The 27,154-nt window shown below is 36.1% G+C and overlaps 1 protein-coding gene across 2 annotated transcripts in view; it reads right to left on the bottom strand.

The window, feature by feature from the left end:
• The window catches only part of NET1 (neuroepithelial cell transforming 1), a 48,634-nt gene that overhangs the window by 20,737 nt on the left and 743 nt on the right, over positions 1-27,154 (bottom strand). Inside the window, exons 1-3 of one of the 2 annotated variants that reach the window (XM_017513157.2) lie at positions 26,534-26,658; positions 12,692-12,758; positions 10,279-10,338 (exon numbers count right to left, since the gene is read on the bottom strand). In XM_017513157.2, the coding sequence (XP_017368646.1) occupies positions 10,279-10,338; positions 12,692-12,758; positions 26,534-26,643 (237 nt within the window). In that variant the 5' untranslated portion in view covers positions 26,644-26,658. Of the gene's footprint in view, positions 1-10,278; positions 10,339-12,691; positions 12,798-26,533; positions 26,659-27,154 lie in introns of those variants that run through there. The other variant, XM_017513159.2, reaches the window with a different exon arrangement.

Raw genomic sequence — 27,154 nt, 5'->3', positions numbered from 1 at the left:
AGATATTTCTTACTTTCTAATGTAAAGTGTTTACAGCTGTAAGTTTCTCTCTCAGTAATGCTTTTGTTGCATTCTATAAGTTTTGGTATGTGTGTTTTCATTTCTATTTGAAGGTATTTTCTAATTTACCTTGTGATTTGTCTTGACTCACTGGTTAATAATGTGTTGTTTAATTTCCACATACTTGTGAATTTTCCAGATTTCCTTTTGCTATTGCTTTTTAGTTTCATTCCATGTGTTTAAAAAAAAAAAAATGAACTGTATGATTTAATATGTTTATGAAGACTGAAGACTTGTTTTGTGGCCTGACATATGGTCTATCTTGAAGTGTTTTACCTGCACTTGAGAAAAATGTATAATCTGCTGTTGTTGGGTGAAGTGTTCTGTATGTCTGTTAGGTCCATCTGGTCTCAGTGCTGTTTAAATCTATTTGCTTATTGATTTTCTGTCAGGTTGTCTATCTCAGTAGTTAGTAAAAATTAAAACACTGGGGAAAATACAGAGTAGACAAGGGTACTGGGATATGAATATTATCAGAAACTCACAGAAAAGTATCAATTTGTCAAACATTTTGGAAGGCAAATAGACAACATTAACAAAAGTAAAACTTGCAACCCATTTCTAAACATCTATATTAGAGACATAAAAATGGTCCCTACTTATGCACAAGAAGGTAAACTGCAGCACTGTTTCTAATATGAAAAAAACTAGAAATATACAAAAATGGCCATTCTTAAAAGACTAGTTAAATAGATTATGGTTTTCTAGAAACCTTTTGTACTGCACCTTTTGTTATTTTGGGAACTTTCGTAGAATGTGAAGAAGGAAGTGAAGATGATGAACCCCTCTGAAAAACGGTGGAACTAGCTGTACAGAGACTATAATGAGGCTCCAACACCAGTTCACTGAAAACCTGACTGTATATGTTAAAACTTAAAAAAAAAATACTGATTCGACTTCTGTTATTTAAAATAAATGCATCAGTTTCCCTGGGGGAAAAAATAGATTACGGTACTTTAACACACTATGGAACACAATATAGCAACCAAGAATTAGGGAACCTGCTTTATATGTACCAATAAAACATGCATTTAAAAAAGCAAGCTATAGCACATATACAGGATAATCACATATCTGTAGTCATTACACGTATTGTTTGAAAGTAGATAAATGAAAAGGACTTGGACACACATCAAATAGTAACTACAGGTATTGATCGACTTACGGCCTATGCAACTTACGACCATTCGACTTTACAACCACAATCGCTCACGACTGCTCCGCTGTAGATTTTTGGAAACACTACAGCATTTTGATGTGTATCAAGAATATCACTACCGCCTGGGAGGCTGTGACAACAAAGTGCACAAATGGCATCTGAAAAAATTGTGTTAAGCGCTATGTTAATGATTTTGACGGATTTGACAGTGAACATGAACTTAAAATGATTCGGGGAAAAAAAATAGTAAAACTCGCTAAAGACCTTTCTTTGGAGTGTGAAATGGAAGATGTAGAAGAGCTGCTAGACAAAGAATCCGGAGAACTTACAAATGAAGAGCTAATCAAACTGGAAGAAGAAAGAGTGGCTGAAGAAGAAAGAAGAGAAGCAGAGAAAGAAGAGGAGGAGCCAGAAAGAAAGTTCACCACTAAGGGATTATCAGACGGTTTATCTTTACTGAATAAACTTCTTACACATTTCAAAGCAATGGACCCAAACATCGAACGATTTGCAAAGATTGAACGGATGGCGCACGATGTGTTTCGTCCGTATTGTGAAATTTAGGAAGAAAAAAAGAAACATACAATTCAGACAAAGCTCACCATGTTTATGAAAAAACCAACTCCGGTAACCCCAACTGCTGCCTAAGATGACGACATCAACGATCCGCAGCCAAGCACCAGTGGCCAATAAAATGTTTCGTACATGTTTATAAATTTTGATACGTTTTACAATTGGGAAAATGTTTCCTATGGTATTTTTTACAGCTGTATTTTGTATTTTTGTATGCACCTGTATTTTGTAATTTTGTATGTTTTGCAAATATTAAACCAGTTGTACTGGTAATGCAGTGTTTTACTTAAACTTGACGAATGTAAAAATAAGAAACAAAATGGTGTAGAGATGATACAAATGGCATAAAATGAACAAAGAAAATTATGACATAATAATGAAAGAAAATTATGATAAAATATGACTTAAAGATTTTTATAACATTTCACAGTACTGTACATATAGCCTACTCAACTTACGACCAAATTGTGTTACGACCGGTCTGTCGGAACCAATCGTGGTCGTTAAGTCGAGCACTAGCTGTAGATACTTCAGAGGTTGGAGGCAGTGAAACAGGTCTTTAAAAAAGCTGTTTCAATTTTTTGCCAGAACAATGTATTCATGTATTAAAAAGGAGACATGAGTATTTAAATGCATTGCAGTCCAGGAATGATTAAGCTCAGAAATAAGTAGCTCTGTATTGTTCCATGGCTTCTCAGAGCACTTACTGAGAATTGTTTTATATTTAACTTTGATAATTTTGGCCAAGAACCACCATTTTCTTATATCAACACCTGAACCAGCAGCTGGCTTTATGTTCTGGACCTTTGTCACAGAAAAACAATGTTTCATCTTACAAGGCAACCAGCAGGAATGACAGTTAAAGTGCAGGCGGAGGGTAACAGTAAGCCAGGAAAGTCCCTAGCTTTCACATGCCAACTAGCTTCACACTATTCAAATCTGTGCCTTGGAAAATTATAAGATTACATGTCATGGTTCTAAGAGATTGTTTCTCAAAAGTGGTACTTGGAATGCTAACTCAGGAACTGCCAAGACATTATAATAATTATAAACAATCACAATGCTTTTAGATTTATCATTTATGTTATTTTATTAGGACTAAAAAACTAATTATTATGTTTAATCTAAAATGGCAGAGTACACCGATACTCAAAATATAACCCCAGGCTGGGTGCAGTGGCTCATGCCTGTAATCTCAGCACTTTGGAAGGCCAAGGCCTGAGGTCAGGAGTTTGAGACCAGTCTGACCGACATGGTGAAATCCCATCTCTACTAAAAATACAAAATTAGCCAGGCATGGGAGCTACTTGGGAGGCTGAGGTGGGAGAATCACTCAAACCCAGAAGGTAGAGGTTGCAGTGGCCAAGATTATGCCATTACACTCCAGACTGGGCAACAAAAGTGAAACTCCATCTCAAAAAACAAAAACAAAAACAAAAAAACACACACACACACACCCCTTCAAATATACCTTTTAACTTCTAGGAAACTGAGATCCTAAATTTGAACCTTCAGAAAAAGAACATTATTTAAAACATTTCTTTAGAAGTGTTCTGGTTTGTGTTATAATCATTAACTATCAGAGTTAAAGAACCTTATGTCACAAAAATATGCTCAGTATTACTCATCCCAGTGTTATTTCACATTAACAAAGTCAACAGTCACTTTTGACTCTTCCTATCAGAATCAAAAGGAAAGGCTGTCGTTGCTAACATACGTAGCTGAGAAACACATTTGGAAAACTAATATTATGCTCTTTTAAAAATGAATAATTGTACATATAATACAGAAGCAAGGCAATCTAATAGGACAATGCTGAGATTTTTCAGAAAAATCTGATAAAGCCTTATGTCATTCATTTTACCTATATGATTAATACTTCATTCATTCATTACTTTCTGAGCATCTATAATATATATCAGGCATGGAGGCAAATAAAGTAGAATGGCTCCTAGCAACAGGCATCAAATAATCATACTAACTGATTATGTTTAGCTTATTACATAAAAACTGTTGTATTTAGATGCAAGTCCAAGCAAAAATCAGGGAGAGAGAGAAAGAACTTTAAAAATGTCACATTCTAGTTTTTAACTCTGGCTATACACGAGAATCACCTGGTAGCTTTAAAAAAACAACAAAAATCAAATGAACGTTCCTACGTCCCAATGTGACCCATCCTCATTTCTTCCCTCATCCCTCCATTCATATACGGAACTGGTCTGGAATAGGGTCTCGCAGCACACTTCCGCCGTTACAAAAGCCACCCTCAGGTGACTCTGACCTGCAGCCAGGGTTGAGTCTCTCTGTTGTAGCCAATCATTATTTTCAAAGTATAAATACAGTTTATTGCTACTGGGATTATCAGAACTTCAAGCCTTTTGTTTGATTCACAATTTGTTATTGAGCAGGCTTTTCTAGAGATCTGAAAAGGTAAAAGTTAACTCCAGAAAACTCATGGCAATGCAAATAAATTTTGTAGGTAGAGACGCAGACGAGGATATTAATATTTTGTATCTAATTTGGCAATCTCAGTCTACCATTCTTTCCTTCAGTGGTTAGTGTATGTCAGTGTTTCCTAGACCTTTGATCAATTTTTCTATAATGTTGGTTAACTCATTAATAAGTTAATTCTTTGACAGGGCTTTTAAAGAAAAAAAAAGAGCAACTAGCATAACAAAAAAGAAAAAACCCACAGACAAAATCTACCACAAAGAGAGAAAGATTCCCCTCAAACCTCAGTTATGAGGCCCATAGGGTAGCAGCATTTGTGAATCATGAGGCAGAGGGAAGGCATGGGGCTTTTCTGATGGCCCTGAGAACAGGAGAATCCCTTCAGCCTCCATGGCATACTAGTCTCAGAATATATCTGGGAAAGGCTCCGAAGGATCCAGTTCTCAGGCTGAAAGCAAGAACAATGCCATGCAAATGGTGCTGGAGCAGCCTGGGCCATGTAAGCCCTCAAAACTCATACTTCTCTGAGAAAAACTCTTAGGAGTAGACTCCAAACTGAGATGAACAGGACAACAGAAGCAAAGACAGGAAAGTTCCAGATAAAAGAGAAAGGGAACAGAAAAGATCTTAGACAGGATGAAACCACACTTTCGAAAATCACCTTGTGAACACAACACAAGAGGGAGCTCTAGAGTTACGAAGCTGAAAAGGGTGCCCCAGCCTATTCCTCTCACCATACAGGAAAACTCAATGCACTGAAACATGAGCGGCAGAAGTATCAAGACTTCCACTTAAAACTATTATAAGGAAATAGAGACTGGAGTACAATAATGTCTCTACAGCGTGAAGTAAATTAAGAAAATTACAGAAGCTACGAAAAAACATAAAACTCAGAAATTAGGTGTCTGGAGAAGGAATTGAAATCAGAGGTAACAGAACTAAGAATTAAAAGAAAAATTACTTCGGAATTAAAAGTACAATGCTTAATGCATTAGAAAAAAAGGAAAATGGTTTTAAAAATAAAAAGATAAAAAGTTTTGAGAAAAAGTAATAAACAGAAAATATTTTAAAAGATGAAGTTCCAACATATATATAGAGAGGGGGAAACAAACTAGAATAGAAAAAAATACCAAAGAGTATAATTCAAGAAAAAAAAGCTCCTAAAACAAAAGATGACCTGAAACTACACATTTATTATGACTTTTGAACAGACATATTTTATGCCAGAACGCAAGGGAGTAAATTATTAAATATACTCGAGGAAAGAAAAGGTGAGTCATGGGTTTCCTATCTAGCCAACGAACCTTCAAGTATAAAGGTTGCAAACAAACTGAAAAGAACATGCGACATGCAAGTACTCGGGGAATACCAAGAAAACTGCCTGAGAATCTGACTCCAGGGCAGGAGTCAGCAAACTTCTGCGAAGGGCCAGAGAGTCAGTACTTTTGGCTTTATAGGTCCTATGGTTCCTGTTAAAACTGCTCAGCACAGATGCTGCAGTGTTTACAAAGGCAGCTATAAACAAAACAGACAGAGATGCCAGTCACATATGGCTTGTGGGTCTGGTTTGCTCACCCCCGTACTAGAGAATGAGCTTCAGAAGCTAACAAACAAAAAAACTAGAAAGGACTCAACATGAGGACTGGTGCTGAGAATTAAACATATTTACCTGTAGAACTAAGACTAACTGATAGTTATCTGGGTCTATAGTGTAGCTTGTAATGGCTAAATGCTCCGACCATAGATATAGAAAATTATTTTTTAAAATGGGAGGAAAGTGGTGAATGTACATGAAAAGTAAAATAAGCTCACTTACTGCCTTAAATGCATTAACTACAAGTCAGGCAACAGTACTTCAAATCAGAAGGGAAAGAGGGTAGGGAGAAGTGTTAGTTAACTAAAATGTGTTCACCAGAATGAACCCACTTATAGTAGCCCAAAGGCATTATATAAGGTATCAGTATGAAGATAACCATTAGAACACAAACCTACCTAAATATGAAAAGATATACCAAAGCAAAGAGCAAACATACAAACAAAACGTAATGAAAGACAGTAGGCTACATGCAGTTCATGCAAGAAAGTGGAATTGTGTGTGTGTGTGTGTTTGCTTTATATTTTAAAAGTGGAAGGATATGGAAAAGAGATTTCATCTGAAAGAGGGAGTAGGGTAGAAGAGTCAGAAATAGGAACAAGAATCCTCTGCAGAATGACTTCAAAAGTCTACATAATTTTGTTACACAATAATAAGATAAATTTAACAAGCAGTTAATTCTTAAACACTAAAAAATAGTAACTAAAAAACCCTGATGAGCTGCTGGTGTAATTACACAGAGATGTTAGTGTAATAATTTAAAAACACAGTAATCCTATAGGTTTTAAAAAAAAGATGAAAAATGCAAGAAACAAAATGCTTTCATTAATCACATTTTTTGCACATAAAGGATTTTAAATGTTTTAAGGATAAGATAGAGTTACATCATAATTATAAAAATTACTTACAGAATTAACAGATTTATATTGTGTATACTTCTAAATGCAGAGAACAGGGAACTGTCTACACATTGTATAAAATAAAATTAAAATTAAAAATGAATTCAAGCTCAAAAGATGAGGTCATTTACCTAATTTTAAAATGTGAACACGAAGACCTCTGACCTATACACATTCATTCCAACTGCACTAATGATGGAAAAACATATTAATCACATTTTTAATAGTAATGCAAGCTGTTGTCTTTGAACTGTGGTATAAATCAAATGTGTTAATTAAGTCAGTGTCTCTGGACTTTTGGTGAAGTTGAAGAAACTCTACATAGTAAGACTAAGATTAAATCCCTTTATCTTTGAATTTGAAATTTCAATATCAATTCATATATTTTAAAATTATATTTATCTCATAGCTTTGTTCATTAAAAAGTCCTAGCAACAATGACCAATCCAGTAGAAAGGAGTGTTCCTAATGCCCAGATTTTAGCCTACCATTTCCCAAAGCAACCAGACTCCTTTTAGAAATGACTGATTCCAGGTATAGAGCAAAAAACAAAGAACTTGTAATAATTTGTCATCCTAGAAGGCAAGGAGGCTATTAAGCCACTAGATGTGAGATAAAGGTCATGTCAAAAGAACACAGGAACCATCCTGAAACAGCATCCAACAGCTGAAGACAGACACTCGAGGCATCAGTAAGAATAACTGAAATGAGGCCACGTTTGGTGGCTCATGCCTGTAATCCCAGCACTTTGGGAGGTTGAGGTGGCAGAATTGCTTCAGGCTAGGAATTTGAGGCCATCCTGGCCAACATAGTGAGACCCTGTCTTTTCTATGCTAAAAAACAAAAGAAAGCAAAACAATACTGAATCCATGTAAAACAAGTATGTATATCCATGAGTTCATAATACTACTAAGAGGAAAAAAAATCCTTATTTTCAGAGAATGCTAATGAATAGAACTTGTTATTTTTGAAAACTGATAAAGGAAAGGAATCAAGCACTTGTTCTGGCTTTTATTATAAATCAGAGCTTCAGAGTAATCAAATGGCTGATAAGGGGAATTTTCTCTTTACAAAAGTATTCCAGTTAATAAACAGAGCTCTGATAAAGGCATGTCATTACTTTGCAACCTTTAAGAAAAAAAAAAAATACATCTAGGCAACGATCATCCATTTTGAGAGCATCGCAGAAAGACATTATATACTTTTTGAAGGAATTACATGGCCCAAAACAAACACATTGGATCAGGTCTTCAGATCTAATTGCCAACTGATCAGAAATACAGGGAACAGGAACATAGTACATGGTACCATGGTGATGCAATCATAACCATTCAGGCTATAAAAAGATCTGCAGGAAAATCCTGCATGACATGTTTCTTCAACAACAAAAGAATTCCAAGAAAATAAAGAGTTAGGGCTGGGTGCCGTGGCTCACACCTGTAATCCCAACACTTTGGGAGGCCGGGTTGGGAGGATCACGAGGTCAAGAGATTGACACCATCCTGGCCAACATGATGAAACACCGTCTCTACTAAAAATACAAAAATTAGCTGGGCGTGGTGGCGTGCGCCTGTAGTCCCAGCTACTTGGGAGGTGGGAGGTTGCAGTGAGCCCAGGTCGCATCACTGCACTCCAGCCTGGCGACCAGTGAGACTGTTATCTCAATAAAATAAAATAAAATAAGAAAGAATAAGAAAAGAAACAAAGACAGGGGAAACTAATGAACTAAATAAAAAAGATTTAAGAGATATAGTTAATGACAATGTATGGGTCTTATTTGGACTCCAAACAGACAAAAATCAACCAAAAACAAACAAAAAAACTGTAAACAAGCAACCCCACAAGCATAAACAAGATGATCAAGAAAATGCGTCAATTCTGAACTGAATCTGATATTAAGGAATTACTGTTATTTGTACTGTTTCGTAAAAAATGTATTTTATTATGCTTTTAAAAAGTTCTTATCTAAGGCTGGGTGCGGTGGCTCACACCTGTAATCCTAGCACTTTCGGAGGCCAGGAGTTAGAGAACAGCCTGGCCAACACGGCGAAATCCCATCTCTACTAAATGTACAAAAATTAGCTGGGCATGGTGGCACACACTTGCAGTCCCAGCTACTCAGGAGGCTAAGGCAGGAGAATTGCTTAAACTCAAGAGGCAGAGGTTGAAGGGGGTTGAGATCCTGCCACTGCACTCCAGCTTGGGAGATACAGCAAGACTCTTTCAACAACAAAAAGTTCTTATCTAAGAGAGTAAAGATAACAAATAGAATGGAATATTTACATATGAAAGGACATGGCATCTAGAATTTGCTTCAAAATAATCCATATATTGATGGTTGCTAGAGCTTATCGAAGACCATGTATTTTACTGTGGCAAATTACAAACAGTCTTATTTCTGTATTTGATTTGATTTAAAACATACCTAAAAATAATCAAGGTTGTCTTTCATGTTTTTTCTTTTTTTGAATACAAGATATTTTAAATCCAACTAAAACTGTTTTGCAAAATGCCTAAAACTTAAAACTTCTATGAAGACAGTGTGCTAAAAATAAGAAAAAAATCCAACCTGCTAGATTTGCTAAAATGTTGAGTAGATTGTAAAAATTTAATTTTTAGAAAAAAGAAACAGCAGCTGCTGCTGTTAAACATAATATGAAACATTTTTTAAAATTGCATTTAAAAATGTACAACTCTTTTATAACCTTAAAAAAAGACTCTCTAAAACCAAGATGCTATGGTAAAATTTGAAAACTGGCAAAAATGAGGTAAGTAATTCCAAAGATACCAGGTTTTTGGACTTAAGTACACAAGAAAACTTTAAGTATTTTCAAGTGTGTGCCAAGTGTTAGTTTATCCTGTGTCTCATACTTGAAGCCCACGGGCCACATATGACTTACAGATAAGTTGTTTTGCTTGCATGTATTAAGAAAAATTGACTCAACATTTAAAATTCAGGAGATTTCATATAAAAATCCAGGTTTTGACAGTCCTACATGCGACAATGGGCTAGAGCCTGGGGCTCTCCTTTTCACGACTGGCCCTCTCTTACCTCCTTCCTTTGCACAGATTACAGTCCGTCTCCTTAGGCATTTGTATTTGTGATCAATAGTTGCGGCCTAACATTTTGAGAGTAGTTTCCCCCTCATTCTTAACAAAGAAGTAGAATAGCACAAAAGACAATGTTTGGGCTAATATTACTCACTTTTGCACTTATGAAATNTTTCATTGTTAATATCTATAAAATACAGTTATGTGCCACATAATGACAGGTCAACAACAGACCACATATATCATGGTGGTCCCACAAGATTATAAGGGAGCAGAAAAATTCCTAAAGCTATACTATACGTTTGAATAAGAATTTAGAGTGCACTTAGAAAAAAAAAAAAAAAAAAAAAAAAAAAAAAAAAACCCAAAAAAACCAAAAACAAAACAAAACCCCCAAAACAAAACCCAGCATTGGGTTTCTTGTAGCACAAAAATAAAACGCTATCTGCATATTTTAAAATGCTTTTCTTTAACAGGGCAGCAAGGCTTACCTTCAGATCAAGGCTGCTAAGGCTTATAACATCATCATCTTTCTCTCTGCGTTTTCTTTTCTAGAAGGAAAAAAAAAAAGATTTCATTCTCATTTAAAGGAAGGCATATTATATCACAAAACAAAGACTATAAAACTAGAAAAATCAGTTTTAAAAAGTTAAGCTTTTGACTGCAGTCACAAGAAAATTACTCTGAGGCTGGGTGCCGGGGCTCACGTCTGAGGTCAGGAGTTCGACATCAGCCTGGCCAACGTGGCAAAATGCCATTTCTACTAAAAAAATATTAGCTAGGCATGGTGACACACGCCTGTAGTTCCAGCTACTTGGGAGGCTCAGGCAGGTGAATTGCTTGAACCTGGGAGGCAAAGTGAGCCGAGATTACGCCACTGCACTCCAGCATGGGCGGCAGAGCAAGATTACCTCTTAAACAAACAAAAAAAAATATAATTTTGAAAAGGGAAGCTCATGAAGTGTCTTTGGAACAGACACTGTCTGAACAGTCTCCCTTGACTAAGTCATCTCTTTGCTGTGAAGTGGCTATCCTATTAAAAAACTACTTATGGCAAGTTTTTTTAGAACAGAACTCTTACGTAAATCAAGGGCTGTCTGTACTTGTTAAAAAAAAAAAAAAAATTTAAACATAAAATCAGCAAGTTTTTTTTTTTTTTTTTTTAAGGAACACATTATTTATCTTAGCAGCAAGGTCTTGACTAGAAAAAAAAATCCTTTCCTCATGACCCAATGTAATTAAGATTTGTTGCCTGAGGCAGGATTGATTAAGTGGAAGAAGAGCCATGTCCCTGGAATATTTTCCAATAATAATTTATCACCTTCACTCAGCCCTGCTGGCGCCAGTACTGGCAAAACTGTGTACATATCTACTATTTCTGGTACTTAATCAATAATGAATAAGCACCCATCAGTAACACTTCATTCTTCCACATCTCAAAATAACTTTTCAGGTTACCTACACAGCTTAGCTCTTGGGAATTCTTTAAAAAGGGACTAGCTAGGGTTCCCTTTAACTTCCTGGCCCCACAGTGAGGAGAAACTGCTGGGAACTGAATCAAAATTGAGCAAGATAGGGACAATAGAGAAGGAAAAAAAACCCCAAAAACAGAAAGGCAGAGTCCAGACAGAAGTGGAGAAAGTAACAGAGCCAGTTGGTCTCAGAAAGCAAGCTACCATAAAAACAGGAAGGAGCGCTGTGAACTCAGAAAAGCTACCTGAACCAAGATTTTGTGTACAAGTTGAAAACTAAATTCACACTAAAATGAACAGAAAATCCTCAAATTGTACACAGTATCACTCTAAGAAAAAAGAAAACAAGGAACAAAATCTACCCCCTAGGAAATGATGGCATACCAGGAGGAAATGCTCCAAGAAGCAGAGCAAAATCATAACACAACGTTTCGAATTGAGCTAAAAGACATTAAGAAAATCATCTAAGACATGAAAGAACAATATAGATCAGAATTCAGGTGATGGAACTCAAGAAATATTTTACTGATCACAAGGTCATACCCAGGAGACATAGAAAATTATGAATAATATGATCCCAGGTTTGAAAAGTCAACCAATCAAAAATCCTGCATGTGTATTTATGAACCTGTGTGTATATATTAATTATATGAGTGACACATATGGTATTGCTGACATGGTTAGAGCAGAGGCTGGAAATGGACTAATATGGGGAAGGAGAAGAAAGGGGAAGAAAACTGCCTAGCAAAATAAGACTGTACTGGGGGGAAAAAAGCACACACATGATCATACTTATGCATTTATATGAAATTATTTGTATTTGGAATCATTTTTGCTATTTTCCCAAATAAGCATAAGAGTCATGATCTGCTTGTATATACTTTATTTATATATGTATTATGAGCTAATAAGTTTTAAGTACAAAAAGAATCAATTTTCTGTTGCCACTTCACACAAAATTAAATGCCTCTGTAAAGTCTTGCTGTAAAAATAATAAAGTCCCTCTATTCTGAGATGATTAATAGCAAAAAGTTATTCATTATATATATTAAATATATATATATAAATAATCTGCAATCAAGCATTTTTATATTTTTCAACCAAGTAAAAAAGGCAATAGCAAATGTATAAAAATAATTTCATGTTTCATAATATAATTATCAGATTTAACATTGAGAAGAATAAGGGAAAGGACTGCATAAAGATTAATAGATGTGAGTTGCAAAGTATGTTTTATATTTACTTGGAAGAAAAAGTTATTACAGTTTGCTAATAAAGAAGAACTAAATTAGGCTGCCAAAAATGGTTATAGGAATTCTGTTCCTCAAGACACTCAGAAGTACAGACCACTAAGCTGTGTAACAGACTGAAAGATAACTGGGGAATTCATCCTAGCTAATATCCTGAAATAAAAACCCAGGTATCTACTCACCAAAGTGAAGTCCCAGTTGGGGCCAGGTGTTAAGAATGTGAAAGAGCTGCCTCTCCGAAGGGAATATCTGTTAACGGAAAATTCAAACAATAAAGAAAGAGAGTGACTTTAGCATAATAGACCACTAAACAGATAAAAAGCTATCTTTTCCATAGTTTCAAAACTGTTTAAAGTAGCCTGATCTGTCTGTCATTCAATCTGAGTAAGATGAGAGATGGTATATTAAAAAAACAAAACAGGATATAGGTTTTGGTCATTCTCAGGATCTTTACAGTGAAAGCACCTATAGAAAGTTTATATTTAACAGACCATTTAAAAAAAATATTTCACCAAACCAAGTAGAGTTTACCTTAGGAACATAAACATACTTCAAGAACATGAAATACATTAATAGGTTAAATAAAAAACAGCAAACAAACTTCCTAAGTGCAAAAATTTTAGCAACATATTCATGTCTAGTATTTTAAAAAACAAAAATAAAAGGATATTCTTAACAAAACCTAACTTGACAGTATCTGCATTTCAGGTAAATCCTGAATTTTTTAAAACTACGATTTAACAAACAAAATACAAAGCTATGAATAACTACATTTGACTAGAATTTTGTTCTTTACTGTTAAGTGAAAAATCTGTGGTTTTTTTCCACTCAATGCGAAGACATAAAGCAAGAAAGTCCTATGACAAAACTGTCTTTACCTTTCTAAAATATAAGCCACTATATGTTTATAAAATATAAACCTGTGTTTATAAAATATGTAGAAAATCACAAAAACATAGCTAGCACAGGAGATAAAGGCAGTTTATAAATTATATTTATTATTAATCACTTCAGATGTAAACAAATGTAGAATGAATGCAGATTTTTAAATTTTTCTTGTGGAAATAAATGAAGATCAACCAAATGAGAAAAGCAAAGGCTGTTTCTTTAGCGCTTGCTGTAGCAAGGGAGTCAGCTACTGTCATTTGCATCCTGACAAAGACTAAAGGACACACAGAGGAGCTGAAGTTTCCCAGTGGAAAAAAGAGAAGGCTCAGGTATGCCCTGACTGGAGGCTGTTGGCCTGGGGAGCTGCAGGCAGGCTAACTAGAAGCTGGGGCAGCCTACTGTGATTGGTTAGGGTATGTATCTGGCTTTCACAGGTTGGTTATGGATTGGAAGTGGGACAAAAATTAGGAAGCTGGCAGTTAGTAATGAAGTCCTGGACATTTTAGGTCAATTGTTACACAAGTTATCATTCGGCTTCTTGGACTGTCAGGTTATTGTCGGTTTATACATTTGATCCTTAAGCCTCATAGTCTTTGTTCATCAAAAGTTATAGAAACACCACTGATCAGTGTCTTTCCTGCAAAAATGTACAAGCTTAAATCAAACATAAGGGCTTCTGGAGTTTTCTAAGCTAATTATAAAAGAGAATTTTTTGTTTGTTTGTTTTTGACAAGGAACACAAAGGAAAATGGCTATAAGGTAAAAGAGGAGGTCTGGAAAGTGTCACAGATGAATTAATACTTAAATAATACAAAGTATTACTGACTCTGAAAGAAAAATAGTAATTAACAAAGCATTAAGGTAGAGTGAAATGAGTTACATTCTGGAAATTGCAAGTAGTTCCTTACATCTGAGTAAATAAGGAAGGGCTAAAGCATCATGAAAAGCCTCACTTACTACACTCGGAGCGAATGAACTTGATCTTGAGTATGTGTGGCAGCCATTGAATCTTAAGTAACATGAACAATGGATTGTAAGAAGGCAAGACTGCTCAGTTAGGAGGCAGCTCCAATATTGCTTACCAAAGATGATTGGGGCTCTGACAGTTGTAACAAGATTAGAGAGGAGAAGCCAATTTGAGAGAGCGTTTGACTGATCAAAACTGGCAAGACAGACTTTTCCCTTTTCCTCCCTAAACCTGTTCAGTTACTACCAAGGTTCTTGACCTGGGGAAAATATGATGCCACTAACAGGAATTAGATGCAAAGATCTTAAGATATTTACAGCAAACATTTCCTAAATAATTATTTGCAAAAGAGCAAAACACAGTAAGACTACTCATGGAGCTCAAACTTTTTTTGAGGGCCTCTCCAGTGGCACAAAAGAACATAAGAAGCTGATTATTCTGTCTTTTCTTACTACCGCAGAAAAGTCAAGCAACAACAAAGAAAATGGTATTTTTTTCTTAAGAAAACACTGGAAGAAGGTATTTAAACAAAAAGTCATCTGAACAAATTATAATTTGTATCAAGAAATACATAGGATTACTATCATAAACAAATGGTAAAAGATTATGGGAAAGACAGGACCTTTCTATTATGAGTTCACAGATGACACTTTTTAAAAACACTGCTCTAGAAATAAATACTCTTAGTGTATTAAGTGCTATCATATGCTACACGGTTATCAGGAGCCATCAGTGGGCACTGAATTAAGCAGCAGCAATTATGATTTTTCAGGTTATTTTAAATCTAATACAAATATACAGTACAAAGTGGTATTCACCGTGACACTTCCTTTTGGGTTTAAGTATTAGGGAGTATTACATAACCAAAGCTATTAATTTCTTTATTCCCTAGAAATGACCACACTGACCTCAGAATGCATTTGCTATCTGAAAGCTGGAAAGAAAAATGGCTCGAGAATTTTTAAAAGGTTAACTGGAAAAATATTTCCAATCATATTGTAAAATTCTTTCCAGCAGTATCTGTAACCAGCTTTACAGTAATGCTATTTTTTCCCACTTCAATAACAAGTTCCTATTTATTTTCAATACCCATGGAAAAAAGCAACCCAAAAAACAAACTGTGCCCAGAAACTATGTGAGACAGTGCCAACTTCCACAAATCTTGGAAAGATATATACTCATTTTTCACAAGGGTCAGACTCAAAATGTAATAGCTATTTTAAATCCTTGTGGGGGAAAAATAATTTCATAAAACATTAAGTGTTTTTTTCCAGAAGATACACAGGACAACCTCCTAAAAAGGAGGGCTTAAAGGATGAAATGTAGAGCAAAAAGTGGCAGTCCACCTTTTCAAGAATTTTTGTCCATATATCCAATGTATTTTTTCATATATCCAAGTAATTATAACATTGAAGGAATAAAATAAACAAATACATTCAGGAAGTAGCTTATATTAAATTAAGTTCCTTATTTGACTCCTGTAGATGTTCCCTTGGCCTTTAATGCATTTCCTTTCATATCTTTGGTATGTTTTTGAACAATGTAAATTATTTTTACAGTAAATTTGTTTTAGTCTAAAGAAATCATAATTAGAATGGTAAAGCTGCTGTTCAAAAGAAAAGCATCTTGTTAATTCATTCTTAAGCCAAATTATGTTTTCAGAGATTCTGGGGTGTGTTATCACCTCCTCCACCATGGCAGATAACACCTGACCTGAAATTATAAACGTTCATTTTCAAAAAATGTATTGAACATTACTATTACCAACAGGAAAAAAGTATTCTTAAAAGCATAATTTACCTTCAAGATGCATTCATTATAAAAAAAAAAATGAAAGTAGAATGAAAACGAGTTTCAGAAAAAGATTTTTAAAAAGGCAATAGTTTCCATTTATTGGGTGCCTACTATGTGACAAGCACTATACATATACTCTTATCCTAAAAATATATTTTTCCAATTAAAAAGGAAAGCAAACCTCAAAAATATAAAGATATTGGCTTATCATAAAGTAGATATTTAGGGGTTTACAATGAAACCCTTAACTCATTCACAACCAGAATGAGTTAGCAAAGTGACATTTCTAAACAGCAAGCAGGACAAAAGATTAATAAGAGGAATAGAGCAGACTATGTCATTCACATTAGCAATAAATTAGCATAGAGACACTCAAAATAAGACATACATAATCGAAAATTGTTTGAGATGTCTCCGGATCTAAGAAGAATTACTTCCAATGTGAAAAGGAAAAAAGAATGCAGGAGCACTGAAGTGCAGCTGCTGGTTAAGGAAGCTGCTCTCACGTGCCAGCCACAAGTGCAACTCAGGCAACTCTGTCAGTCTCATTACAAACCACTATGTGTAACTCACACATAGCCAAAATAAAAAATGTAACCTGTAAATGCCAAGAGTACCATACATTAAAAAGAATCATATAATGTATCCTCTGCAATTAATATTTTTTATATTTGGGGTGTGCTAAGCAACTGAGGTTCTCAATTCCTTTGTAAATCGGGCAAAACCAAAATCATTCTAGAAATGATTCATTTATTTGGGTCAAATACCTGATGTAGTAAACATCCACGACTGTCCTGACTGTTCAGCATCTTTGCTATTAAGGAGTTGTCTCTTCTTCTACTTCATAAAGATTCTAGAGGAAGCTGACAAGCATGTAGGCTATGTCTCCTATCATACTAGGGTTTTCTCATCTGCGTATGAGTCTCAACTAATACATCTTGGAATATCTTGTCTAGAACACAGTTGAGCATCTAGAAACCACCCCCCACCACACCCCAGACCAACCACCAGCCCCCTCACCATACCCCAGACATCCTAATGTCCTGCATTCCTCAGGCCTTGTCCACAGCAGCACATTTAGGGAAGAGGAAACGGGATAATGACAACAGCAAGTAAAAGTAAGGGAAGAGAAATCCTGAAGGCATACATCGTTAAAAATCTAGCACTCTTTGGAAACAGTGTGACAATTCCTTCAGATGTTAATAAGTTTACCATAGGACCTGATAATTCCACCCCCAAGAATTTACCCAAGAGGAGTGAAAATGTACCTCTATACCACGCCTTTTTTTTTTTGAGATGGGAGTTTTGCTGTGTCACCCAGACTGGAATGCAGGGGTGCGATCTCGGCTCAATGCAACCTCCGCCTCTTGCAGGTTCAAGCAATTCTTCTGCCCCAACCTCCCGAGTAGCTGAGATTACAGGTACATGCCACCATGCCCAGCTAAATTTTGTATTTTTAGTAGAGATGGGTCACGTTGCCCAGGCTGGTCTCGAACTCCTGATCTCAGGTGATCTACCTGCCTTGGCCTTCCAAAGTGCTGGGATTATAGGCATGAGCCACTATACCCAGCCTACACAAAGACTTACACGCAAATGTTCATAGCAGCATTATCCATAAAAGCACCAAACTGGAAACAAATCAAATATACAACACCTGGTAAATGGAGTGACAAAATGTGGTATATTCATATAATAAAATATGATTTGGCAATATGATGTAAGTGAAAGAAGGTAGATACAGAAAGACTATATGTTCTGTGACTCCACTTATATGAAATGTCCTGAAAATAGAAATATATAGAGCTAGAAAGCAGATCAGCGGCTGCCTAGGGCTGGGGTGGGAGCAGGGATATTTGGAGTAATGAAATGTTCCAACAGTAGACTGTGGTGATGACTGCACGACTCTATAAATCTACTGACAATCATTGAATTGTACACCTACAAAGAATGAATGTTATGATATGCAAATCACAACTTAATAAACTATTTAAAAGCATTCAACTTATGTGGGTGCACGTGGCCTTATAAACTTCTGTGAGCATGCTTTTTATTTTTGGCAACTATTACTACTACTACTAATAAAAATCCTGCGTTGTCAAGAATTGGCTTTAAGACCATACCTTCAACTCTGGATATCCATTGTACAAATCCATCGATTAATTTTACTGGAAAAACAAAATTCAAAGAGTAAGCCTTATCACTGTTGGTAGATCATAGGTCATACTATTATTTTGCTACCAATGGACAGCATTATTTCAAATCTGCAAAAAGGGAAAATATTATAAAACCCTTAAAAGGATCAGTATGTATTTATATTTCTGCCATATGGATGATATGTAAAGTTCTATGGATTATCTAAGGCCCTGAAAGACAGAAATAAAATTATTTAAACATTGTGTCCAATTTTCAGGATCTTAGACATAGGTACTATGAAGTGAGATTTAGAGACTAAGTAACTTGCCCAAGGTCCTCAAGAGCCAGAATTTGAACCTAGGAAGTCTGACTGCTTTTAAAACCTAAACTCTTTAAACATTACTCTTTGTCTACAGGTTCTAGTCTAAAACAATGTTAAAAGAATGTACATTCTCGGAAAAGATAGAAAATAATTAGATAAATCAAAGTTGCGGTCAAAACAAATTTGGTATCAAAAAAACCAGGCCTTATTTTGAGCTCTCGACCATGTAGTATAACCTAGAGTTGTTTAGGAAGACCCCTGCCTGCTACCCAGAACTGCGAAGTGGGGAGAAAGAAGGCCTGTCATATAATAGGCAATATCTACATAGAAAACATATATTCCAATGGATTCCAGATGTTTCTCCTCTTTTCCCCTCTAATTATCTCTCCCTTGCCATGTCCTATAGCAATTAGTACACTTACATTATGATGAAAAAATGTTTTAACTCAGTGTGAAGAAATCTCAAGAACCAACAAATACTTAGCAGAGACAAAACCAGGTTTATAATATTTTATTTAACTTGGTACAGATTTAAAACATTAAGCAACCCCACCTAGCTTCTACACACCCTATTTCTATTCCCTGGCTCATCACTGAATCTAGCACATTTCTTGCTTGGATGGTCACCATTAGCCATCAGCAATGAGTATGGCTGGAAATGAGCTCCAATCATGTGGGTCAGGCCCTGTAAACTGAGTAGTGCACACACCTGTGCTATTTTCACTTTAAATTCACGACCACAAATTTCAAGTGGATCTTCAGTTCTGACCAGCAAGGCTATTAAATTTCCCTAGTCATTTGCTTTTCCACTCCCTGAAATAACTATTTAAAATCTCTTCTTCTTCTTTAGTCTTCTAACACTCACTTTCCATGTCCACCTCACTTTCAGCTTATGACCCTATATCTACTATTATTCCATGTATGTACACTGTCCAATCTACCAACCTATCATAAACCTTTTCTTTTCTCTTGTTATAATGGATAACCTGTATTATCTAAGGCCAAATTCTCTATTTGTACATTGGGCTCCATCTTCTTTTCTCTACTTTTAAAAGCCAGAAAGAAAACACATTAACTTTAATAAAATAAGAAATAGACATTAAATGTAAATGGACCAAATGCTACAATTAAAGATATGATTGTCAGGAAAAAGATCCCTCTAGGTAAGAAACATAGTTTGCATAATAAGGCTGTGTTGAGAAAAAGCAATTCTGTGATTGAGTTGTGAGACAACTTAGCTGCTTGTTCTCATAGAACACCATTTTTACTTGAGTGAACAACAGATAAACTACCATTATTTGGACCTGGGTATTTTGCAGACATTTATTCTAAAATAAAGTGTTGCTGCTAATGATAACATTTAAGCTTTCAATTAGAATTTTGGGAAACTTGTATCCATCACCATGAGCATGAAAACTTCCCAATACCTAAAAGCTTTTGCATGAGATTGATGGTGATATTAATGATTGTGATTTTTTGAAAGTATATAATAAAATGTGTCAACCTTTAGAATTCGGCATAACTCAGTCCTCCAATATTTCCCAAATGGTAAATGCAGTTACAAAATCATGCATGAGTAAAAGATCCACTCAAAATTTAAAGAGATCAACAGATTTTAATGTAATAGAAAGTGAAAAGTTCACTGATACAACTTTAGATTCCAAACTGCAGCCAACATCTAAGAAATCGCCACTTGCTGTCTGGGCATGGTGGTGCATACCTGTAAGTCCAAGCACTTTGGGAGGCAAAGGCAGGCAGATCACTTGGGCTCAGGAGTTTGAGATTAGCCTGGGCAGGCAAATCACTTGAGCTCAGGAGTTTGAGATTAGCCTTGGCAGGCAGATCACTTGAGCTCAGGGGTTTGGGATTAGCCTGGGCAGCATAATGGAACCCCATCTCTACGAAAAACACAAAAAAATTAGCCAGGCATGGTAACACACACCTTTAATCCCAGCTATTCAGGAGGCTGAGGTGAGAGGATAGCTTGAGCCCAGGAGGTTAAGGCTACAGTGAACTGAGATGGTGCCACTGCACTCCAGCCTGGGTGACAGTGACCGACCTTATCTCCAAAAAAAANAAAAAAAAAAAAAAAGTTCTGATGTACTATCAAAAAATATCCACAATTATCTGAAAAGACTATTAAAAGTACTCATTCCTTTTTGAACTAAAACTCTATGTTAAGTACAGATTTTCTCTCCATATGGTGTAACCAAAACAACACATTGCAACAGATTAAATGCAGAAGCAGAGATAAGAATCCAGTTCTCTTTTATTAATCCAGATATTGGGTAATTGTGAAATCTGTAAAACAACTCCATTCTTCTAATTTTTTTTGTTTTGTGAAATAACGTTTCAAAGTATATACCTTATGTTAATATGTAATGAGTCTCAAATTTAGAAAATTAAATTTTAAAAATGTATCAGTTTAATTCTAATAGAATAAAATCTACATAAATAAAAGCTCATTGTGATGTCCAATATTTTTAAGAGTATAAAAGGGTCCAGAGGTCCAAAACACAGAACTGCTGCCCCCGAGAAACTTGCACAGGTGCGTAGAGATGTAGCAACAAACAACCTAAAACGCCAAATACATCTTAATCTGAATTTCACTGTACAGAATACCATAATGTATTTAACTCCCTCCTCCTGTTTTTTTCTAACCTTTCTACTACACAAGTGTGCTAGGATATACTTTCTTGTACATACATTCATGTATGCTTGCTCAATTACTTAAAGATAAACTTCTGTGGGTAGAACTGCTTGGCTTAAAAATTTACATTAAAATTTTGTTTTATTTGCCACATTTCCCTTTTCTCTCTCGTCTATTTCTGGAGTACCAGAGAGAGAAAAGGGGAGAAAAAAAAAAATCAAAGAAACAATGGCTCAGCTTCTCAAATTTATTGAAAAACAACCACCTACACATTTGGAAAAGCTCAATAAACTTCAAGTAATATAAACACAAAGACATCCACAGACAGACACATAATAGTAAAAATGGTACAAGTTAAAGATAGAAAATCTGAAAAGCAGCAAGAGAAAAAGGACTTGTTATTTACAAGGAACCCCAATACGATTAATAGCTGACTTCTTAACAAAAATAATGGAAGCAAGAAGCAGTGGGATAACATATTCAAAGTGCTCAAAGAAAACGAAAGTTTCAGCAAAGAATCCTATACTATCAAAATTATTTTTCAAGAATGAAGGAGAAACAAAGACATCTCATATTAAAACAACAGCAACAACAACAACAACAACAACAACAAAAACTTAATGAATTTGTTGCTAGCAGACATGCCTGACAAGAAACACTACAAGAAGAATTTCAGGTTGAAAGTAAGTGACCCCAGACAGTAATTGGAGTTCATACACAAAACCAAAAGCCCTAATAAAAGCAGTAAAAAAAAAAAAAAAAAAAAAAAAAAAAAAAAAAAAAAAAAATCAGTAAAGGAATTTAAATGCTATAAATTAGAAAATTCTCACTTAATGCAAAAGTAAGCAATAAAGGAGGAACAGAAACAAAAGACGTATATAACAAAATGGCAGACATAAATCCAACTATATCAATAAATAATGTTAAATGTAATTGGAGTAAACAACCCAATCAAAAGAAAGATGGCTAGATAGGATCAAAACCAATCAACCAACCAAGAAACACCTATGTGCTATCCACAGGAGACACTTTCGTTTCACAGATATAACCAGCTTGAAAATAAAGGGATAAAAATATATCATGCAAATGACAAGCCACAAGAAAGCTGGAGTAGCTACACTAATATCAAACAAAGTAGCCCTTAAAAGAAAAAAATGTTACCAACAAGGGACATTTTATAATGATAAAAGGATTGATCCATCAGGAAGATACAACAATTACAAACACATGTGCATCTAAAAACAGTACAATCTAAATAAATGTAAAAGGATAGAAATAATACATGATACAAAGTATATTCTCTAACCAGAATATAATGAAATTAGAAAAATTTGTGAACCGGTAATCCTAGCACTTTGGGAGGCTGAGGTGGGTGGATCACCTGAGGTCAGGAGTACAAAATCAGCCTGGCCAACATGGTGAAACCCCATCTTTGTTAAAAAAAAAAAAAAAAAGTCACAATTATGTGGAAATTAAACACCATATCCCTAAATAATTAATGGCTCAGAGAAATCAGAAAATAATTTGAGATTAATGATAGTGAAGACAATATATCAATATGAGATGCAGCTAATGCAATGCTCAAAGGGAAATTTATAGCTGTATCCCCATATTAAGAAAAAGATCTCAAATCAGTAACTTAATCTATAATCACGACACTGGAAACAAAGGGCCAACTAAATCTAAAGCAAGCAGACTAATCTGAGCAGATTATTCAGATTACTAAACAGGAAGAAGGAAACAATAAGGATTAAATTGAAAATAAAGAATAGAAGAACAGAGAAAATCAATGAAGGCAAAATCAGATTCTTTGGAAAGATCAAAGTTGACAAGCCTTTAGCTAGACTGACTATTAGAAAAAGAAAGAAGACACAAATTATAAGAATCAGAAATAAAAATGGGGATATTACTATTGACATTGTGTGAAAAGGATTATAAAGAAATACTATGAACAAGGGTACACCAACAAATTAGATAACTTCGATGAAACAAATTCCTAGAGATAAGAACTACTGAAACTGACTTGGATAAGAAACAAACTATCAGAAGACACCCATAACAAGAGATGAGATTGAATTAATAATAATCTATAAAGAAAAGTCTAGGCCCAGGTGGCTTTACACTGAAGTCTACCAAACATTTAAAGAATACATATCAATTATTCACCAACTCTTTCAAAAATCAAAACAGTAGGGAACACTTCTCAACTGATTTTATGAGGCTAGTACTAACCCCAATACCAAAACCAGACAAGCATAGCACAAGATAGTAAAACTACAGATCAACATCTCATGACTATATATACAAAAATACTCAACAAAATACTAACAAAATGAATCCAACAATATATGAAAAATGTTATACACCATGACCAAGCAGGATTTATACCAGGAAAGCAAAGTTGGTTTAACATAAAAAAAAAAAAAAAATCAATTAATGTAACATCAATAACCACCACCACTGATCATTTCAATAAACAGAAGGAAAAAAACCCCCGAATCTTTCCTGGTAAAAATCACACAAAAAGTAGAAATAGAATGGAACTTTCTCAACCTGATAAAGGACATCTAAGAAAGTTTACAACTAACATCATACTTAATGGTGAAAGATTGGACGCTTTCCCCTTAAGATCAGAAATAAAACAAGAATTTCCAGTCTCTCCACTTCTGTACAACATTGTACAGGAAGCCCTATCCAGGGAAATTAGGAAAGAGAAAAAAAAAAGGGCATCTAGAGATTGGAAAAAGAAGTGTAACTTTTTATTTGCAGATGATGTGACCCTGTATATAGAAAATCCTAAGGAAACCACTAAAAAACTATTAGGACTAATGAGTTCAGCAAGATAGCAGGATCCAAGATCAGTATACAAAAATCAACTGTATTCCTATACAATTGAAACGATTAAACTGAAAATAAAGTGATACTAAGTGGGGCAGGGAAATGCTGGGTAGAGGAGGGCGTGGTCCCTCAATAGGGCTCCATTCCCAGGCCAGGGCCCATGGACCTAGGTGAGGACAGGTATTTCTGTTTTCCTACCCAAATGTTGCATTTCGTAGGACCACTCTGGCCCACCATGCCCCCAACCTGTGCCTATAAACCCCCCTGGAGACCCTGGAAGGCAGACACACAGGCAGCTGGATGTCGAGAGGTATGCACCGACATAGCATACCAGCATGCCGGCAGGCCACTGAGCTGCAGAACGATGCAGAGTTTGGCCAGGGAGGTTGGAGGAGAATTGGACAACCTGACTCCAAGAGGAAACCAACTTGCTTCTGGCTCCCCCATCTGCTGAGAGCTACACTTCTACTCCATAAAATCTTGCACTCACTCTCCAAGTCCACATGTGATCTGATTCTTTCAGTACATCAAGGCAAGAACCCCAGGATATAGAAAGACCTCCGTCCTTGCAATAAGGCAGGTCTAATTGAGCTGATGAACACAAGCCACCTATAGATGGCTAAGCTAAAAGAGTACCCTGTAACACACGCCCACTGGGGCTTCAACGGTAAACATACACCGCTGAAGGACACCCCCATGGGGCTGGAGTCCTACTGCCTGCTCATCTATTTGTTCCCGGAGGTTTGAACAGCAGGGCACTGAATCAGCGCGCATACCCCCAGCGCATGCCCTGCAAGGGGTACAAGGGAACTTTTCCCACTTCGAAAGAAATTAATTTACAACAGCATCAAAAAGAACAAAATACTCAGGAATACAGTTAGGAAAATTTGCAAAACTATACCCTAAAAATTACAAAACACTGTTGAAAATAATTAAAGATCTAAATAATTGGAAAAACATCCCCTGTCCATGGATCAGACTACTTAACTCTGTGTAGAGGGGAATACATCTGAAAATGATCTACAAGATGTAATGCAATCCCTATCAGAATCCCATTGGATTCCTTTGTAAAAATTGATAAGCTGATTCTAAAATTCACAAAGAATTGCAGGAGACCCAGGATAGCCACAACAATCTTGAGAAAAAAGAACAAAGTAGGAGGACTCATATTTCCCAATTTCAAAACTTATTCTACAAAGCAACAGTGATCATACAGTAATGGTAATGGCACAGGGGTATTGCAGTGAAACTTCTCTTCACCAGTCCCACTGCCAGCTATCAGATTTGAACAGTCATCGTTTTTTCATTTAGACTACTGCAGACTGATTTCCTACCAATCCACCTTCTAAACTTGGAAATTTTAATTTGGTATACACAGCTGGATCCACAAATCTCCTGAAATTTTTATGTATATGAGCACGTTTTTGGGGGATAGTTTTCGTAAAATATGAATGGTGAGATGACTCCAAAATGTTGCTTATTTTTCTCATGGAAGACAAACTGATCTTTTAAAATGCAAATATGTCATGCCATTGGCTTGTTTAAAGCCTTTCAGTATTTCTCCATTACCGTGAAGATAAAACCCAAACTCTGTGATGGCATACAAGGCCCCTTCCTGATGTGGCTTTTACCTCTTTAGCATAATCTCTCATGACTACCTCCTCCTTATCCCTATATTGGTCTCCCTCCTCTATACAACTAGTATTATTAACATAGTACTAAAACAGAATATACACCCAGAGCTCATCAGACCCATTTGCTTCAGGGCCTTTCTACATGCTTCTTCTCTGCCTGAAATCACCCATTTACATCTGTTCTCTAAACTGGTCCTCAAAGACTCAGGGATTGCAATAGGAAATCATTTCCTGTTCTCTCCAGTCAGGATTAAGTGTGCTCTCTAATGTACCGCATTCTGTGTACACCACTACAATAACTCTTAAAACACGTTATAATAATTAACCTACTTATCTTTCTTCCCCACTAGATTATAAATCTTAAATAGTAAGAATAGTATTTTCCATTTCCATATTCCTAGTGTTGGCACTCACATTATTTCCTGAACAAACCGCACATTCTCTTCTCGACCTGTTGCAAACAACTCTAAGTTCGATATTCTAACCACTCTTGGAAACCATCTACAATCAATACTCTCTTTTCATTACCAAATTTAATTTCAATTCCTCATCTAGCCTAATCCTCGTCTTATTTTTACCTAATCCTTTTATTTGACCTATCAATAACACCTGACACCTGCTCCCCACGTCCTCTTTCTTGAAATCCTTTCCCCATTTGGCCTCCTGGATCCTATTCTCACTTGATTTCTTCCTCCTAACTCACCAGCTGCCCCCGAGCATTATTTTCAGTACCTAGGCTTTTAAACGCTGGGAGAGCCTCAGGGTTTGGTCCTCAAACCCTTCCTCCTTTATACTCACAGTCTAAGATGACTTTCGATTTCAAGTCTTGCTGACAATTCCCAAATGTATAACTGATTTACATAGGTGGGTTCGCTTTGCGAAATTTCACTGAGCCAAACACGAGTCATACAGTCTCACTTCAATGTGTACTTCCACGAAAGTAAAAAGAAAAACACGAAACTGGTTGTGATGAACTCTCCAATAGGCACCTCATAACCCATATCCCGAAGCCAACTCATCCCCTAGCCTTTTCTTGCTCGGGACGTGGAAGCCCACTCTCGTGACGCTCCATGACAGATTCGGTCTGAGCAAAGGTATCTGGGAACGCCAGCCTACAGCCAGTTGTGTGTGGAGAACAAAACCAGTGTGGCTTTTCCCGTCTCCCCTGAGAAGCAGTCAGGAGCAGAGGAGACTCAAGCCAGTCCCTTTCCCACCGGGCAGGGAAATCGCAACTTGGGGTCTCAGGACCCACCTCAGTCCAAGCCCGGGCACACTGTCACTCAGGCTTGTGTCACCCTTCCCTCCAGCGGCCCAGGTACCCCCGACACACACGCTGCAGTCACCTCCCCCATTCCCCCCCCCCGACCTCCCAGCGGCCCTCACCACCCCCACACTCAACTCCCGGCCGGGCCTCACCTC

Source organism: Cebus imitator, unplaced genomic scaffold, assembly GCF_001604975.1.
Source record: "Cebus imitator isolate Cc_AM_T3 unplaced genomic scaffold, Cebus_imitator-1.0 Scaffold487, whole genome shotgun sequence".
Classification (NCBI taxonomy): domain Eukaryota; kingdom Metazoa; phylum Chordata; class Mammalia; order Primates; family Cebidae; genus Cebus; species Cebus imitator.
The sequence above is the reverse complement of the archived record's forward strand: the minus strand, read 5'-3'. Positions and strand labels throughout refer to the sequence as shown.